This window comes from Suncus etruscus, chromosome X (assembly GCF_024139225.1).
Source record: "Suncus etruscus isolate mSunEtr1 chromosome X, mSunEtr1.pri.cur, whole genome shotgun sequence".
NCBI classification, from domain to species: Eukaryota; Metazoa; Chordata; class Mammalia; order Eulipotyphla; family Soricidae; genus Suncus; species Suncus etruscus.
In genome coordinates this window covers 89,119,236-89,137,498 of record NC_064868.1, presented here as the reverse complement: position 1 = coordinate 89,137,498, position 18,263 = coordinate 89,119,236, and the positions used below count along the sequence as shown (strand labels likewise).

The window sequence follows — 18,263 nt, the reverse complement described above, 5'->3', positions numbered from 1 at the left end:
ACAGTTATGTATGCACCCCCATATCAGCCTTTCTCATTAATCCTGCTATTTTCTAGCTAATTGCCTATGGATTCATCTCTGGATCACTGTCTACTCTGGAAAATGGGTTAGTAAATGACAGTTCAGTAAATATTTTATGGGGAAGGCCAGGGCTGGTTTTATACTGTGATGCCAAAGGCTGTACTCAAGAAGTGGAAACCCAGTTTGCAGGTTAATGGACTTCATACAAAATTCACACCACAACCACATTACAGCAATTCAACTTTTAAAAAGAGAATATTGGCAACATGTGTGTTTATGCCGGCACTAAGTACAAAACAGTTCATTTAATTCAAAACTGGTCTGAAATACTGAAATAGTCGAATGCCAATACCAAATGATTATTTGTATCCAGGAGGAACTCTTTTTTTCCAGGAGGAACTCTTAAGAAAAAAAAGTTGTGTATGACTCAGAGTAGACTACTTAATCTTTCTCTAAGGCACAGCGAAAGCTCAGAAAAAGAAAGTAGAAACTGCAATGAAATGAAATGACAACTCTGCATTAATGTGGTCTTGGAAAGGACTATTTTTTGGGAGTTGCATCATTGTCCTGGAAAATTTTGTCTAGAGTCATTGAAACCTAACCCTTTTTCCTCAGGATGTCTGGCTTAAACATTGTTAGAATTCAGAGGAGAAGACAACATCTCTTGTATGCAGCGGATGACTTAGTGAGCTGACGTGATAGTAGAGCAGTTAGAACATACAATTAATTCATCACACGCTAAAATGAAGGGGAACATCAGTTTTCTGGCAGCTACAAAACCGAGTGTTTGCAGCTCATGTTTGGAAAGGCTGGAAAATGGAAGGGTATCATGCTGAGTGAAGTGAGTCACAAAGAGGGTAAACACCCAATGATCTCTCACATAGGTTGAGTATAAAGTAACACAGAAAGGAAGAAGATAACGTTAACATGTCCCAATATCCTGCTTCTAGAACCTAGTTTGATAATTGTGAGGTTCTGGAGACAATGCTAGTGGGTTGCTGAAAACCTAGAGGCAGTGGTAAAGGGAGGCTGAGACTTTGCTGGTGGATGTTCTGTTGCAGCTTTGAACTACTGAAACATTTTGGCAAATAAAAAACAACACCAAACTAACCACCCCCTCAGAACACAAAAACAGAAATTACAAAGGAAACTCTGTGTGTGTGTGTGTGTGTGTGTGTGTGTGTGTGTGTGATTTTGGAGCTAGACCTGGTGATCTCAGGGCTTGGATATTTGTTCAGGGATGTTGCAAATCAGCCCCTGATGAGGTTGACTGATGGAGGGATGGAGGATGAGGCCTTTCTCCTCCAGCTCGGACAACGTGTCTGTTACCCTGTTCAGCCGGCATTTCTGAGGTGAATGCGGCGGGAAGAAAGCCAACATGCAGTCAGGCTTCCGAAGAAAAACAGCTCGTTATTCTGTGAAAAGGCCGAAGCCAAAAGGCCTAAGAATAGGCCCCAGGAAAAAAGCCCCTCACCTTCCACAGACCCCAGAATCAGGTACCACCCAATGGTGAGAGCAGAATCAGGTACCACCCTAGGGTGAGAGCAGAATGTCAGGTCACACCCTACGGTAGGGCACAATCACCGATCAGGGTAGGGTCAGTAACATAATAATCCCATAAAATGTTTACATACACAACACAGGGATAACCACTTGAATGGCTTTGGGAACCCAATGGGGTGTTGGGTTGGCCATGTGCAAGGCAAATGTACTCTGGTGTACTCTGGTTCCAGCCCCAAAAGGTAGACTTTCTAAAATTCCTTTTTTTATGTTTGGACCACACTTGACGATGCTCAGGGGTTACTCCTGCTTCTGCGATCAAAAATCACTCCTGGCAGGCTCAGGGGACCATATGGGATGCCAGGGATTGAACCCAGGTCTGTCCTGAGTTGGCCACGTGCAAGGCAAATAACCTACTGCTGTGCTATTGCTCTAGCCCCCTAAAATTATATTCTTTATTAAATACTAAAGAGGCGTCAGAGAATAGTGGATAAAGACACTTGGATGCACCCAACCTGGGTTCATCCCCAATAACACATTTGAGTCCTGTGAGAGGTTTTCCCCAAGCACAATGCCAAGAGTAAGTCCAGGTGTGAATTTCCTATACAACACAATAATGACATACACTAAATAACTGAAAACTGATAAAAGGGGCATAGGGAAGGATAATCACCAATTTCAGTAGTGTTTATGTTCCCAATATAGTTTCCCTTCCATTCTCTGATCCTCACAATACACCTATCAGACAAGACTAGTTAATTCTGGTTTATTGGTTACAGACTGAGATCAAGAGGCATTCAGAGATATGCTTAACATCATCAAGGTATTATGTGATAGAACTATGGTTGCAGCCCAGGCTTTTCTGTTCTAAACACCAAGTTCTAATGACCACACTTGCAATTCCTCACCGCCAGCCACACACATTATACTTCCTATTAAATTAGTCACACTGGATATTTCCTAAGTCATTTATCAATAGGCCTTTTTAGCCCCCTATTTCTCAAAAGACAACGGAATTATATATATATGAATATGAAGCATGTGAGAGTCTTAGCAGTAGCAGTAATAGTAATGGTGGCAAGCGCAATTATATACAGTGCTGAGAATTAAGCTTATGCAAACTAGAATCTTTAAGAATATGACTTGCTTTCCAGTTACCTAATAATTAAATCATCATGAAGACCCAATGAATTAGATGCTATTATTACCTCTTATTTTATAGACACCTGGGTTTAAATCCAAAGCCACCAAATACCAAGTAGATACAGAGCCAGGATTCACACCCATATATGTTCAACTACAAACTATGTTCCTGTTTATTCTCCTACACGGTGCCAGTACCGTCACCTCACCTTAGTGAACAATGGGGACAAACCTGCTCCTCAAACTGCTTCAACTGAGGAAGCAAAATATAATGGGCAATTTAGAGAAAAAAATAAAATTAAAAAAGTTAATATTGGGGGGCACATCTGATAATTTTCAGGGGTTACTACTGATTCTAGATTTCAAAATTACTCCTCCTCGGTGGTCAGATGGGATGCCAAGTATTGGCTGCATGTGTGGTAAATGCCCTACCTGCTATACTACTATACTGATATATATTATCACTTAGATCCAAAATATGCATACTTTTCAGAAATAATTTCAGGATATAATTCTATCACTTTATGATTGAAATCATTGTGCCTATTATTGACTTGAATGAAGTACTGATAATGTTCTGTTCAACTGTTTTAATTCTACTCTCCCTTACAGGCCATTTTAGATCTTTAATTTCTCTACTTCCATTCCACTCTCATGCTCTATTTTTCCATTTGCAAGACTAGTACTTAGCATTTGAAAACACATTTTGGATTGCTCTGTTGCTTCTGCTGTGTACAGGACCTGTCAGTCTGCTCAGCATGGTTAATGTCACCGTGGAGGATGTCAGTGCTAGGGCAGGAAAGGGGAGGTTGTTATAATCACAAGAGTTGGGACTGAAATGTCAAATTACAAATAGACGTCTCTTGATCCTGTACTATTTTTTATGCAAGCATTAGAAATGTCTTTTCTGGGAATACTCTAGTTCCCAGACTATAAATTAAAGACTTGGGAGCTTTGGAGAAAAGAGGGAGTTGTATGCACTAAACCTGAACACAGGGAGTGAGTGTAAGGGCAATGGGTATGATTGAGATGATCCAAAGATGTTCAAGATAACTAAAGCATCTGATATTGTTCCATGTTTCTTTGAATGAAGCCACGGATTTCTGAAACGTTTCTAAGTAAAATGTTGGCTCAGACCAATTTGTGTGATCTGGTTACTCATGAACATAATTGAATGCAGTCATGTATTTATATGATCTAACCATTCATCCTGCAAAATAGCATGACTCCACAATTTTATTTCTCAGAAGGTTCAAATCTACTATGGAAGTTTCCAGTGAGGTTAAAATAAGACAGAAAATCCCACTTAAGGGTCCAAGCAAATGTGACTCCATAAAGAGACAATTTCTTCTCAGTATTTCTCTTGAAGCTATTGGAAGTCCTATGATCCTTCTAACAGAACATGACAATATCTCTAAGTGCTGGTAGGTTATCTTAGATGTATAGAAACTTGTTGTGGTGGATACTTAAGGAATTTAACACAGATGTGAGCTTGACTCAACAATTGCTACCTATGTCTAGATAGCAAAACAAAAAAGCTTCAATAAAGCTCCAATAAAAAACATGGAAAACTGGTGTTCCACCAAAATGTAGACACAAATTTATAGCAGCACTGTTGGCAATAACCAGAAGGCAGAAAAAATACCGAGAAGTACTTTTGAATTTGCACATGGTAGAAAGTGTAATCATAGAAGAGATATGATTCAGATAGACATAAGACAGAATAAACATACAAAGAGACCAATTTTCACTGATATGAAATAGGCACATATAAAAAGAAAGTAAATTTGTGGTTGTCAGGAATCGAGACAAGTGGAAATGGGGGAATAACTGCATAATATATGAGGTTTCTTTTGGGTATAATATAAATGTTCATGAATTTATAACTATACTAAATATCAATTACAATGGTTGATTTTATTAATTTGATACATTTTGATCAGTTTTTTACCATATTAAAGATAGTAATGTGATTTTAACTTATGTATCATGGGTAAATAGTATTATCCCTCATAAATTTCAAATTCTCTGAACATTTGCTCTTAGTTTTTAGCCTTCCAGTTCAGAACTAGTCCTCAAACTCTATAAGATGGGTTCCTGGCAAATGTTGGTGCCCTTACTTGCTTCTTGGGAAGATGAATTATCATTTGGCCTTACCTTAGGTCTTTCTGGCCAACCTCCCCTTCAAATGTTAAGCTTGGTTGAAGGGATGTTAGGTCAGAGGCAGCATATCATGGCCAGCTGCCAGCTTAGTAACCAGGTATGACTGCAGGAGTTCAGCAGTGACAGAAGTAATCAAATGCATGCTAAGAATTCAAATGAGCAGGCTAACAGCCCTGAGGCCTCTTCTTCAGGTAAATATCAAAAAATAACCATGGAGAAGATCAAAGGCAGATTGCATTATGTAATTACAAAGAGAGAATGTCAATAAGCCAAACCTACTTTTGCTTATTGTTGGTTACAGCTTTAAAGATTCTCATTAAGTGTAATGTTGCATCTGTCAAAGTCAATGATCAAGGATTTGATTTTTACTTTATTTACCAATGCAGTGTTCTTGCTATTGACATTTTAAATACAGAAAGCAAGGCTGGTAGACACTGGCATTTGAGAAAATACTGTACATTTGTGATAAAGTCCAAGACTGGGGGAGGTGAGGAATTGTTTGCCTTAAATATACTGCCAATGCCTGGGAAATGACTGTGTTTGTAAAGGGTAAGGGTATTAAAGTGCCAAGATGGGATTTTTACATATTCTTTAAATACAGGTGGCACAACACAAAGAAAATAAAGGAAAATTTTTATCACATAAATTTGAAGTTATATTCAATTCTTCACTTTGCCAAATGGTGGGAGTTATAGCATGACAAAAATAATTCTTATATGGAAAGAGATAAGGGAACCTTAACAGATTTTTCTAAACTTCCTTGTGTGAGGTAGTCATACATACTTGGACAATAAGGAACCTAGTATTTGTGAACTATCCTGAAATGCCTATGCATGAGCATTCCTTAAGGAATTTATTTTCAGTTTGATAACCTCACTGTAAAAATGTGGAAAGATATTAGCTTATTCCTTTAGGGGGCATACTTGAAAATTTTCAGGGCTTACTCATAGCTCCATGCTCAGTAGTTACACTTGTCAAAACTCCAGGAACCCTAAGGGTTGCTAGGGGTATATCCTGGTACAACATGGAAGGCAATTGCCTTACTCTCGATGCCAGATCCTGAGCAGTTGACTTTTATTTAAGATACTTCTTGACCGGCCGGGCGGTGGCGCTGGAGGTAAGGTGCCTGCCTTGCCTGCGCTAGCCTAGGATGGACCGCGGTTCGATCCCCCGGCGTCCCATATGGTCCCCCAAGAAGCCAGGAGCAACTTCTGAGCGCATAGCCAGGAGTAACCCCTGAGCGTCACAGGGTGTGGCCCAAAAACCAAAAAAAAAAAAAAAAGATACTTCTTGAGTTCTTTATTTGATGTCAGATGCAGATCCAAAAGGACCCTGCATAAATGCAGTTTAAAAACTTTTCACTCACAGAGAGGATATATGAGGACTATGGACAGTACACATTGTACTGTCCTACTCATGACTCATAGCAATACTTGGCCTCTTCAAGTTAAGAATACAAGTATAAATGCTGAAAACTTCCTAATTCAGTGCAGAGGATGACCAATAGAGCATAGACTGGAAGAATGAGTAGCAGTTACTTATTACAAAACACTATTGGCCTGAAGATTCACATAGGAAGCCAGAATCTCAGCTGTGTTCTAAAGTGAGGCACCAGGGCAAGGTGAGTGGAGCAGTCAAATGTGTACCCTAATGAACTTCTGGTAGGGGGGCGGAGGTTTCTCAATCTCACCCTAACTTCACTCAAGGGGATTTATTGTCACATAAAATGATATTTAAGTCCAAGAGAAGGAGACTATTAGTTTGCGTTTATGGGAGAAGTAGAAAACACAACATTTCCACACCGTACCTTCAATAAAAGTAGAAGTGAATTTGACCTGTCTTACAACGCTATGCTTTCTCTTTGCTTTCTCTCTTGGAACAAGCCAGAGAAGCTCACAGAGGATAAAATCATTCCTACTTCTTTTTCTCAGTCCTCCCCTGAGGCCCACGCCCATTGCAAAGCTGCTCCTACCTGATAGAGCTCGGTGGCTGTACACTGAGTTGTCAACGTCTTCACTGGCTCAAGGTCATCTTCATCGCTGCTTAGTTTCAGGTCATCCTCAAGCATCCTACCAAAAAAATCAGAGGGGTATTCATTCGAGTTCGAAAGCATCTTTTTCTAAATCATTCTTAGATATATCTTGCCACAAGGATGAAATATTGGAGCTTCAACCTGACAGCTGCAATTCTGTCAAAGGTGCAGAGGGAACCGAGATTCTTTCAGCTAATTAGATATTTGAGCTCTTATATTTATGTCATGCTCGGCGCACATCTTCCCTCTCTCTCTTCACCTAAATCAAGGGGAAAAAAGGACTATTTCAGCCTCTCCAGAGAGGACGGGAGTCTATATATTTTTACTACTGAAAGTGTAATAAACGCACTGATCAATCACTGTGGGGGAGGAACGTCGCACTGAATCTCGACAGCAAAATGATCAAGCCTCCAGTTGTACAGGCCGTTGTCCAAGCCTGCTTTACTGGTTGGATGACAGAGGCAAAAGGCCCATGAACTTCTACTGCCTTGCAGTGCCCTCTGCACTGTGGCAACACGAAATAGCTGGGCAAGAAATGGGTGGTCATTAACCTCAGGATATATGACCAAACCCTTTCTGTAAAATTTGATCCGAGAAATGGAAGCCCCCAATGTGGATCAGAAATCATTCTCTCCTCGGGTTAAGGTACCTAAAAAATAGGAGCGGTTAGAGTTTGGGTGATGAACTAGCATTTTCAAAATTATTTATCAAGCTCACAACAAATTTTGCATCTACAGGGATGGTAATTCCAGCACCGACTGCTCTATCCTCAAGTCTGAGCCACAGCAGGAAAACTGACTTATTATATTCAAATGCCAGTTTCACAGCCTTCAAAGAACAATTGGTGTTAATACTTTTAGTTATTAAATAAGACTTGAGATCTCCTCTGCAGGCATTGAGTGGGGGCAATCACAGCCTCTCTGGCATGCTTTGCTCTTTCAGTGAGAACAAATATCATAAAAAAAAATACCTCACAAGTAAGAGCCCCTATTTCAGAAAGAATGTTTTCCCCTCTTTCCTACTTCCAGCTTTGATTAATTCACAGCCCTGCTCTCTCTGTAAGCTGCTCAGCTCCCATGCGGGGAGGGGTTTCCTTTTATTTTTTTTTCCACATTTTTAACATTTCCTCCCAGAAATGATACATTTCAGAGACAAAGAATGGTTCAGAGACGTCGATGACTTACTTCATTCAACGTCACAGAGCTAGATAGAACTAACATCAGCCTCAGAGCTCCTCATTCTTTCCTATATATATATATATATATATCTAGAAAAGCAAAGGAAGCTACTATCTAGATCCATGGGAATACAATCATTTCTTCACATTTGGAAGGAGAATTGGATCAGAGGAGACAGACTTTACATTTCCAAAGCAAGTGTAGCTTTCAGAGCACTTCTCTGTCAGTCACACAAGGTCAGGCTAGGGTTGCTGAGGACTGAAAACAAGCAACTGGTATAAAATATGGCAAAAGGTAGAATTGGTTTCAGATAAGCTAAATTTTCAGGATTTATGACTTTTCTTTGAAAGCTAAAAATATTGTGAAGATCTTACCAAGGAAACCAGTGTATCTTGATCTTTCTTTGGCAATGGTGGTTTATTAATTGGAACAAATAATTGTTTGTAAAACATGGTGATCAGTGAAGCCCATATTACCAGATCAAAAATTCTTTATCACACAATTTGGTAAATTAAAACTATATGATGTTCATATATGTTACAGGGCATAAATGGTTAAAAAACTATCTCTTGTAAAAATATTTCCTTTTTTTCTGTATGTGGATCCAGAAAAGGGTTCATGACTTTCAGCAACTCTCTTTCAAGTAGAACTAACACATTGATAGTCAAAGCAGAGACCACCAATTCAGAAATTATTTTAATCTTTCCTAATTTCATCTCCATATAATTTTAACATCGAAATGAAAGGTGCTCCAAAGTACATTTCTAAACACAGGCAGCCAATCTACACAGCAGTTGACATTAAACATCTCTAGGCATCCAGTTTCATATGGATTTCATTGTTCTTGAAGGACATTTGATATATATATATATAGATTCATATCCCAGTAAACATAAAGCAAGGACATATTTTTGCAGGTAGAAACTGCCATTAGTTATCTCTGAAGTTCTTAGGGATATTATTCCCTTCTGTAACTTCCCTGACCTATTAAGCTTTATTATTAAATATACATGCATTTGTTTGCATTTTGTCCATAGTTAATTCTGAACATTACACTAGGGAAAGAGAAGGATTATGAGAGACTTTTGAACTTAATTATTATAGCAGCTCCATTCATACCCATTGCAGAGAAGGCAGCCTCGCTAGCCAAATGATAATCTCTTTTGATATGGCTATAATTAAAGACACTCCTCACACACTAGATACTTCAAATTATGAAGACAGTCAGGGTAATATAAATGCGATCTTGTACTTATAATATTAGAACACAGATTTTTTCCCACTTACAACTTGATAAAAATAAAATGATGTAAGTAAACCTCCCGAGTGACTTCAGATGTTTGCTCAGGATCTAATGGTTTCAGTGTTTCTTTCCTTTCTTTTTTTTCTATCATTCTTTATTTCTTTCTTTTCTCTCTTTTTTCTCTCTCTCTCTTTCTTTCTTTCTTTCTTTCTTTCTTTTTCTTTCTTTCTCTTTCTTTCTCCTTCCTTCTTTTCTCTTTCTCCTCCTTCCTTCCTTCCTTCCTTCCTTCCTTCCTTCCTTTCTTTCTTTCTTTCTTTCTTTCTTTCTTTCTTTCTTTCTTTCTTTCTTTCTTTCTTTCTTTCTTTCTTTCTTTCTTTCTTTCTTTCTTTCTTTCTTTCTTTCTTTCTTTCTTTCTCCTTCCTTCTTTTCTCTTTCTCCTTCCTTCCTTCCTTCCTTCCTTCCTTCCTTCCTTCCTTCCTTCCTTCCTTCCTTCCTTCCTTCCTTCCTTCCTTCCTTCCTCCCTCCCTCCCTCCCTCCCTCCCTCCCTCCCTCCCTCCCTCCCTCCCTCCTTCCTTCCTTCCTTCCTTCCTTTTTCTTCTTTTTGGGCCACACCTGACTGTGCTCAGAACTTACTCTTGGCTTTATGCTCAGGGATCACTACTGGTAGAACTTCGGGGCAATATGAGGGTGTCAGGAATCTAATTTGTCTCAATAGAGTACAAGGCAAGCATCTTACCCACTGTACTAATGCTCTGGCCCACAAATGTTTCCGTTTTTACTGTGACTTATAACTTCTATAGTATTAGGAAGTAGAATATCCCATAAAATTGTGTCAACAAAACCAATTCCAACCCTGAAGATAGGATACAATAAAAGTTCAAATAATGTACTTTGGGGTGGGTGAGTAAAATAATAAACAAAAGGAAAATGTGGCGGCATTAGAGAAGTTACTCTCACCACTTACTTAACTCTGAGGGCCTAAAACAAAACATGTAGGCCTGAGAGATACCTGATAGTGTTAAATCTATAAAATCAGCAGAAATCTGGGATGCAGGTAGCTCTAGATATACCATTTGAGTGGTTCCTGTAAAGAGAAAGGCTTGTCTCTATGCAGGTTATCTGGTTGGTTGTTTTACATAACCAATCAGATTAATGAATTTTCAAATACTTGTTAACATTAGGTATAACCAATCAAAGTAAAGGTTGGCAGGTATAGAAGCACAGATCTTGAGTTGCTATTAAGAGAATAATGGAAGAAAGAAGCTGCTTTTGGAAGAGAGCTGCAGGAAGAAGCAAAGATAGGTGACCTGTTAGGGATAAGCTGTCTAAAGCTACCTGAGTAATTGTTGCTAAAAGAGAGTTGAGAAAGCTAGAAAGCTAGCCGTTGGGATGCTAAAAAGAGGTTGTAAGGACCTCTTGAAAACTGTAAATAACAGAGCTATTGTAACAATAGCGACTTTCAGTAGTTGGGTGGTTGGTATACTGTTTTTACTTTGCTGGCCTCAAGAAATAAGCCCAAAGCTAAGCATTTCAGCCCTTTGTGCTGTAATAGTACGATGGCTATAAGCCACTTTAAAGAGAAAAATAGTCTGAAACAGTATTACAGAAGGTTTTATGTAAGTGAAGCTTTTAGTTGAGGCATCATGAATTTAAGTATAAGGACTGGAGAATAGACACACCTGAGTTCTAATACAAGATTATGATTTGCTATCTTTGACCCTAGTTAACAAAACTCAGAATCTCAACTTGGTCACATTAAAATGAGCAGGAACAATACCCACCCTACCTACTTTGAAGAATATGTGGAATGATTAGAGAAAAGATTATACAAGTTGTCATAAATAAATGAAAAAGCTTTCATTTTCATTGTAATTATTATTGTCACTTAGTGCTATAGATATTGTGACAGTTAAAAAATAAAAATCCCAGTTCCAGAGAGATAGCACAGTGGTAGCGCATTTGCCTTGCATGCGGCTGACTCCAGACAGAGGGTTTTTTGATTCTTGGCATCCCATGTGGACCCAAACCTGCCAGGAGCAATTTCTTTCTTTCTTTTTATTTTTTTTGGCTTTTCGGCCACACCCGTTTGATGCTCAGAGGTTACTTCTGGCTAAGCGCTCAGAAATTGCCCCTGGCTTGGGGGGACCATATGGGACACCGGGGGATCGAACCGTGGTCTTTCCTTGGCTAGTGCTTGCAAGGCAGACACCTTACCTCTAGTGCCACCTCGCTGGCCCCAGGAACAATTTCTGAGTGCAGAGCAAGGAGCAATCCCTGAGCAATACCAGGTGTGACCCCAAAAATAAATAAATAAATAAATAAATAAATAAATAAATAAATAAATAAATAAATCCCTACGGGCTGGAGGAATAATATAGCAGGCAGGGCATTTGCACACAAGCAGCCTGCGATCAATTTTCAAAACCCTATATGGTTTCTCAAACCCACCAGGAGTAAACCCTGAATATATTCATAGTTTTCTGTGTGCAGACTAAGCCCTGAGCACTACCAGATGTGGCTCCAAAAACAACAAAAACTAAAGAAAACTAAATAGAAATCTCGATATACCATCCAAAACTCAACTATTAACAACATTGTAATGCAAAATGTCTTACTAAAACATTTGGGGTTTTTTGTATGTTTGTTTATTTTTGGCTACACCCTTCGGCTCTCAGGGGTTACTCCTGACTCTGTGCTAAGAAATCACTCCTGGTAGGCTTGGGGGACCATATGGGATGCTGGGATAGAATCTGGGTTTGCCACATGCAAGGCAAATGCCCTGCTCACTGTGCTATCATTCAGCCCCCTAAAATGTTTTTATTTTGTTTTAATAATAAAGTGGAAAGATGGCCTGTTCCTGATATGTGAGGACCTCCATTGAGATCCAGAGAAGTGGGTCAATGAAAGCCTCCACTTGAAGTATTTTTCACCTTAAACATCTTGTCTTTTCATCTTTATCTCTAGCTGCTTACCGTACTTCAAACTTTGTATATAAGATTGGTCAGAAGGTTTTTTTTTATTGGTTCAGAACCCTTTAATTGAAATAATCTTCAGAAATTGAACCAGTTCTCAGGGTCTCCAAAATGCCTTTGGTGAGTTATAAAACACTGGTTTTCTAAGCAGTCTATCAGGTATACAATATATAACAAGCAGAATTCAATATTACAATCATCTAATGGAGATAAATCAATGCAGATGACTCATAAATAAACCATAGATATCAAAGTAGGAAAGTATCAAAGTAGAAAAGGTCTCTAAAGTAGGAAAGGTCTCTTATTTTAGTTCTCCATGGTGACATGGCATCCAGTGGTGGACACATCTATAACATTCCCATTATATGGCCAAAACCTCTGGTAGCAGGTTATGACACTCTTAGCTTTCAGTCACTTAAGTGGCTAAGAAACTTCTGCTAATTAGAATTGTCATATGCTTTCTCATAGTTTCCTCCTAGTATCCCTGAGCTTTCTTCTTTATAGTCTATGCCTAAAAGGCACTTCCTCTTCATAAATCAGGATCAGGAATGAAACATGACTGTTTAGAATTATTCCAGGACTTATCTATTTTCCTATGTCATTTTACGTGGCTTATCATTCTGAATCATTTGTCAGTCACAAGACGACAATGAAGAGATATGACTTGGATACAGTCAGTGCTGTTACGTCGGAGAAAGATACTGTTTCATTACGTTTTATGTTTTAAAAAATTAGCTATCACTTTCATCTAATAAAAGTCCAGAGCTGATAGCTATCAGAGCAAGTTATTCATGCCTTTCAATGAGTAACCTAGCTGGTAGAGGCTGAACACCTCAGAGAATTTGAGATGTGTTTGTGTCTGAAGTCTTAATCCTTCTCAACCATCAGCACCTTACTCTGGGTCTTCTTCTATAATAATAATAATTTTTATCATACTTACTCCATAAAGGGCAGTTCCTCTTTATAAATTAGGTCAGGCAGAAATGAAACATGACTTTGTTAGTCATGGATTTCTCCAGGAATTATATATTTTCCTACTTAATCTAATGCAGTCTCTAATCCTGCATCATTTGTTGGTCATTAAGACTGACAATGAAGGGTAGGTGGTGAAATTTTTTCAAAGCATCCATTCAATTGCCCAGAATAAAAGGTAATTAGGACTTCTTTCTCCATAGAGCTTCAGTTAATTTTCCTCAAGGTTTCAACTTAAAACTCTGACCATTCCAGTGGGAATTCTGAAACATTCCAAACTGAGGGCTGTGAAAGTCAAAAATAGTTTAAGACCTAAACTACATTCTAAAGGGATAAATGCCACAAGATCTGCCCAAACAAATCTCTGACCTTATGCCATCTATGAGGAGTAGTCTGGACTTAAACTAGACTATTTTCTAGAAAGGTTGGACTAGACAGCATTCCAACCAGCAGTGAATGAAAGTTCCTTTCTCCCCGCATCCATGGACCTCTGCATTCCTATGTTTATTGCAGCACTATTTACAATAGCCATAATCTGGAAACAAACCAGATGCCCTATAACAGATGAGTAGCTAAAGAAACTGTGGTACATCTACACAATGAAATACTACGTAGCTGTTAGAAAACAATGAAGTCATGAAATTTGCCTATACATGTATGGACATGAAGACTTTTATGTTGAGTGAAGTAAGTCAGAGAGAGAGAGAGAGAGAGAGAGAGAGAGAGAGAGAGAAACACAGAATAGTCTCACTCATCTGTGAAATTTAAGAAAAATAAAAGACAGTATAGTTACAATACCCAGAGACAATAGAGATGTGGGCCTAAAGGACCAGCCCATGATATAAGGCCAGGGGCCCTTGTAATAGGCAGAAAACTTAGCTAGAGACAGGCCCTTGTGACAAGCACAGAACATTGCTAAAAGCAGGCCTTTGCAACAAGCGGAGAGCTTTGCTAAAAGCAAGGAGCCCTGAGAAATAAATGTAACCATTTAAGGCTTGTACAGAGACAAAGAAGGCATAGAATTTTAGCCCTGGGAAACTGAATCTATCTGAAGTTCCCATTATCTGTACACTCCGACCTGCCCGAGATGGGTTCCGTTATCAGTACATTCCGGCCCGATGGAGGTGGGTCCCATTATCTGTACATTCTGACCCACTCTCCGATGGGTCCTGTTATCTAGGTATTCCGGCCTGTTCAATGTATCTATTCCCTATCGACATGTGTACGTGCAGAATTGTGCCCGCAAAAAGTACATAGGCCGGGCCTTGTGTTTCAATAAATGAATTTGGATTTGGATCTGAAATCCTTTTCCCACTCCTGTCTGTCTCCATGTTTGTTATTGTGTCTGTGTGTATGTGCCAGCTCCCTCCGAGAAAGAATAACCCACATCTTGACTAGTGTCCCCCACAGGCAGGGGCACCCACACTAGGCAGGGGATACCAGTCAATATGAAGCTTACCACAAAAAGTGGTAAGTAAGTGCAGTTTACACTAATATTAGTTTACACTAATAACTACCAGGACAATGATAGAGAGAGAAATACAATGCCTGTCTCAAAGACAGACAGGGGATTGTGGGGAGGGAAATGGTAGACATGGGTGGCAGGAAAGTTGCACTGTGAAGGGGAGTGTATATTCTATGACTAAAACCCAACTACAAATAGGTTTGTAACCATGGTGCTTAAATAAATTATTAAAAAATAAACTAGGCTGTGAATATAGTCTAAGACAACATTGGTGGTGGGAACGCCCCTGATTCAATATCACTATGTACCTAAAATACCACTGTGAAAGATTTGTAATCTAGTTTGATTAAAATAAAAATATATACATATTAAAATGGCAAAAAAAGTGTCTTCGAAAGCTAATGAGCTAGTACAGCAAGTAAGGCACATGCCTTGCTCAGAGCTGATTGTAGTTCAATCCTTAGCACCCTATATTATCCCCAAGGCACTACCAGAAGTAATTCCTGACCAGAGTCAGAAACCCAGAAACCTGGGTACCACAAGTGTGTGTTTCCCCTGCCAAATTATGCTGATTTCCAAACTATTTTCTCTGTGGTTAAATAACTTGATCGGTCTGATTAAACTATATCTGCTAAAATTTCAAAAAAAAATCTAATGTCATTAAATTATTTGCAGAATATAGGGATCATGTGATTGTTCTGATTTCTTAGTATGTGAAATGGGTGCTTTTTTTAGTTTCCTTTAGTACCATATGGGGTACAAAAAGTTTTGCCTTAAGTACAAACCAGCCCTCACCCTGTAACACTCTAGTCTGTGAGTTAATAATGGTTTTATATTTATAAATCACTGAGCCCAAAATCAAAACAGTGATGATGTTTTATGACCCATAATAGTTATATGAAAGTTAACCTTCAGTATATACATGAATAAAATTAGAACATAGTCATGACCACTTATCGATGCTTATGTACAAGAAAGGCTTAGCAGTTGGAGCAGAGAACATATTGGCCCACAAATTCCCAAACACTTAGGTTCTGGAACTTTGCATTAAAATGTTTTTCTTGTCCTTTGCTTTAAGCCAATGCTTTACAAATTATTTTAAATTGCAGAATCCCCTCCCCCCCGCCAAAACACAATCTTATGAGTAACTTCAAATAAAAAATTTAAAGATTTGAAGCAATGATGCTCTGTTCATAGTCAGAAGAGCCTCAGAGATTATGAGAACAAACTATAAAAAGAGCCAGTCAAGATGCAGTCTTGGAGTTAACAGTGGCTTCACAGATATTGCATAGGACTTAGAGAACCTGAGTTGAACTTGTATAATGTGTTTAAATATGTTTACTTCTCTGTGCAATGATGGTAAAATAAGTTCACTCTCTCTGAGAATTAGGACATGCCAAATAGTCTGTTGGGCTAAGGCCATGAGTATGTCAAAGAATAAACAAAAGAGTAAATATTCTTATACATATGTATATATAGAGAGACTCATACCTATTATACATGAGCTGAAGCTACTAATGTGATCCTTGATGTATCTGACTAGTGACTTATATCAAACTTCTACCTCTTCAGCCACCAATGATCACAGCAGTGATCATACAGAATCAGCCCAATACCAATTTGTTTGTTTCACAGTCATTTTCTAGTTTAATTTTCATTTATTGGCATATTTCTCTGAGTTAAATAATTTTCCCTGAAGTAGAAAATCAAGTTATCATGCAAAGACAAAGTGCCTAACAGAATTCAGGAATGTTGTATACATAAAAAACATCTATAATTTTTCAGGGATGTGTGTATAAGTCTGAGAGTGGATTTCCCTAGAAATAATCCCACCTAGTAGACCAGCTCAAACCTAAAAGCAAATGCCGAGACAATTATAAAGAATAAAAGGTAGGGGACGGAGAGATAGCATGAAGGTAAGGCGTTTGCCTTGCATGCTGAAGGATGGTGGTTCGAATCTCGGCATCCCATAAGTTCCCCTGAGCCTGCCAGGATTGATTTCTGAGCACAGAGCCAGGAGCAACCCCTGAGCACTGCCAAGTGTGACCCCCCCAAAAAAGAATAAAAGGTAATATTTTGTATTAAAGTAAATTCTGACAATGTATTTTGAAAGTTTACATTGGCTCCTCTGTAGAATTATATAAATCATCTTGAATGAATAGGGAAAGCCATCCAGCTGCTGGAATAGGGAACTATTCATGACTATTCATTAGATCTCATCTTGTGGGTGATATAATACTCAATATTTAAGAGCACAATGTTTGAAATTGGGTTAAGAATATCCTGACTCCAGCACTAAAAATCACTAAGTGTGGAGTTGGACAAGTAATCTAATATATCATATCTTTAGTTTCTTAATCTGTTAGTCAAAACTAGTAGCAATGCTTATTTCAGAGATTGGCTAAATAAAATTTTATAAGTAGAGGTTGTTAAGTCATCAACAACTGCAACTATCATTATTATTTACCATGAACTTTACTTGACCCAGGGAAAGTAACATTGAGTAAGAAATACTCACCCTTTCCAGTAAGCTTGCACTTTAAAAGAACAAAGGATTCATAAACAAAAAATAACAACCAAGTGTTCTAAGTTCTTTGTTAAAGGTAGTTTTGGTTGTTTTTTGGATATATAGTTATTCCACACTTCTACCTCACCAATGTACCTGAAGCCCCTCACTCCTGCTCCCCTTACTTCCCTTCTGCCTTTCTTATTTTGCTCTTCAACTTCAGAAACTCAAGTTTAAATTACTTTGTAAATCACAGTTCCTTAATAAAATAAAGTTAGAGCTACATGAATAGAGACTACATAAAGAATGGTTTAAGTCAAGCCAGGCAGTCAGGGGAAGGCGATAAAGAAGCAAGGACATAGAAGTATGATAGGAAGGAAGAAAGGAAGGAAGGAAGGAAGGAAGGAAGGAAGGAAGGAAGGAAGGAAGGAAGGAAGGAAGGAAGGAAGGAAGGAAGGAGAGGAGGGAAGGAGGGAAGAATGGAAAGAGGGAGGAGAGAAGAATGGAAGAAGAGAGGGAGGGAAGAAGGAAGGGAGGGAGGGAGGGGAGAGAAGGAGGGAGAGAGTGAAGGAGAGGGAGGATGGAGGGAGGGAGGTGGAGAGAAAGAAGAAGGGAGGGAGAGGGAGAAAAAGAAGGAAGGAGGGGAAAGAAAAGGAGGAAATAGGGAGGGAAGAAAGGAAGGAAGAAGAGAAGGAAGGAGGGATGGACCAACTAGGATAAGGAAAATAGAAAGAAAACCCCCAAAACTTTTGGTTCTGGGAAGAATAGGTCACATGATCTGGCTTCAGAGGTTGGAGTGAGACTTGACCAAACTTCATTTTTTTCTAAAAGATGGTGGGAGGGTGATCAATCATAGTTGTTTTACTTCTTGATTTAAGTACTTACATACTTTAGTAAGAGGCAATTGACATAAACTGAGTGGAGGCATAGCAAACAAACTTGTTATACCATCACTAGAGTAGCACAAGGAACAGAGAGTGGTGGCTTGGGACAAGGCATGGGCAATCAAATTGGGGAATGAACCACATTTTAGAGACATTTCAGAGCAGTCAAAACTACTAAAATGGG

The 18,263-nt window shown here is 38.8% G+C and overlaps 1 protein-coding gene across 1 annotated transcript in view; it reads right to left on the bottom strand.

Moving 5' to 3' along the window:
- AFF2 (ALF transcription elongation factor 2) overlaps positions 1 to 18,263 on the bottom strand; it is a 593,967-nt gene that overhangs the window by 125,523 nt on the left and 450,181 nt on the right. Inside the window, exon 8 of the mRNA XM_049767468.1 lies at positions 6,800 to 6,896. Coding sequence (XP_049623425.1) covers positions 6,800 to 6,896 — 97 coding nt within the window. The remainder of the gene's footprint in view (positions 1 to 6,799; positions 6,897 to 18,263) is intronic.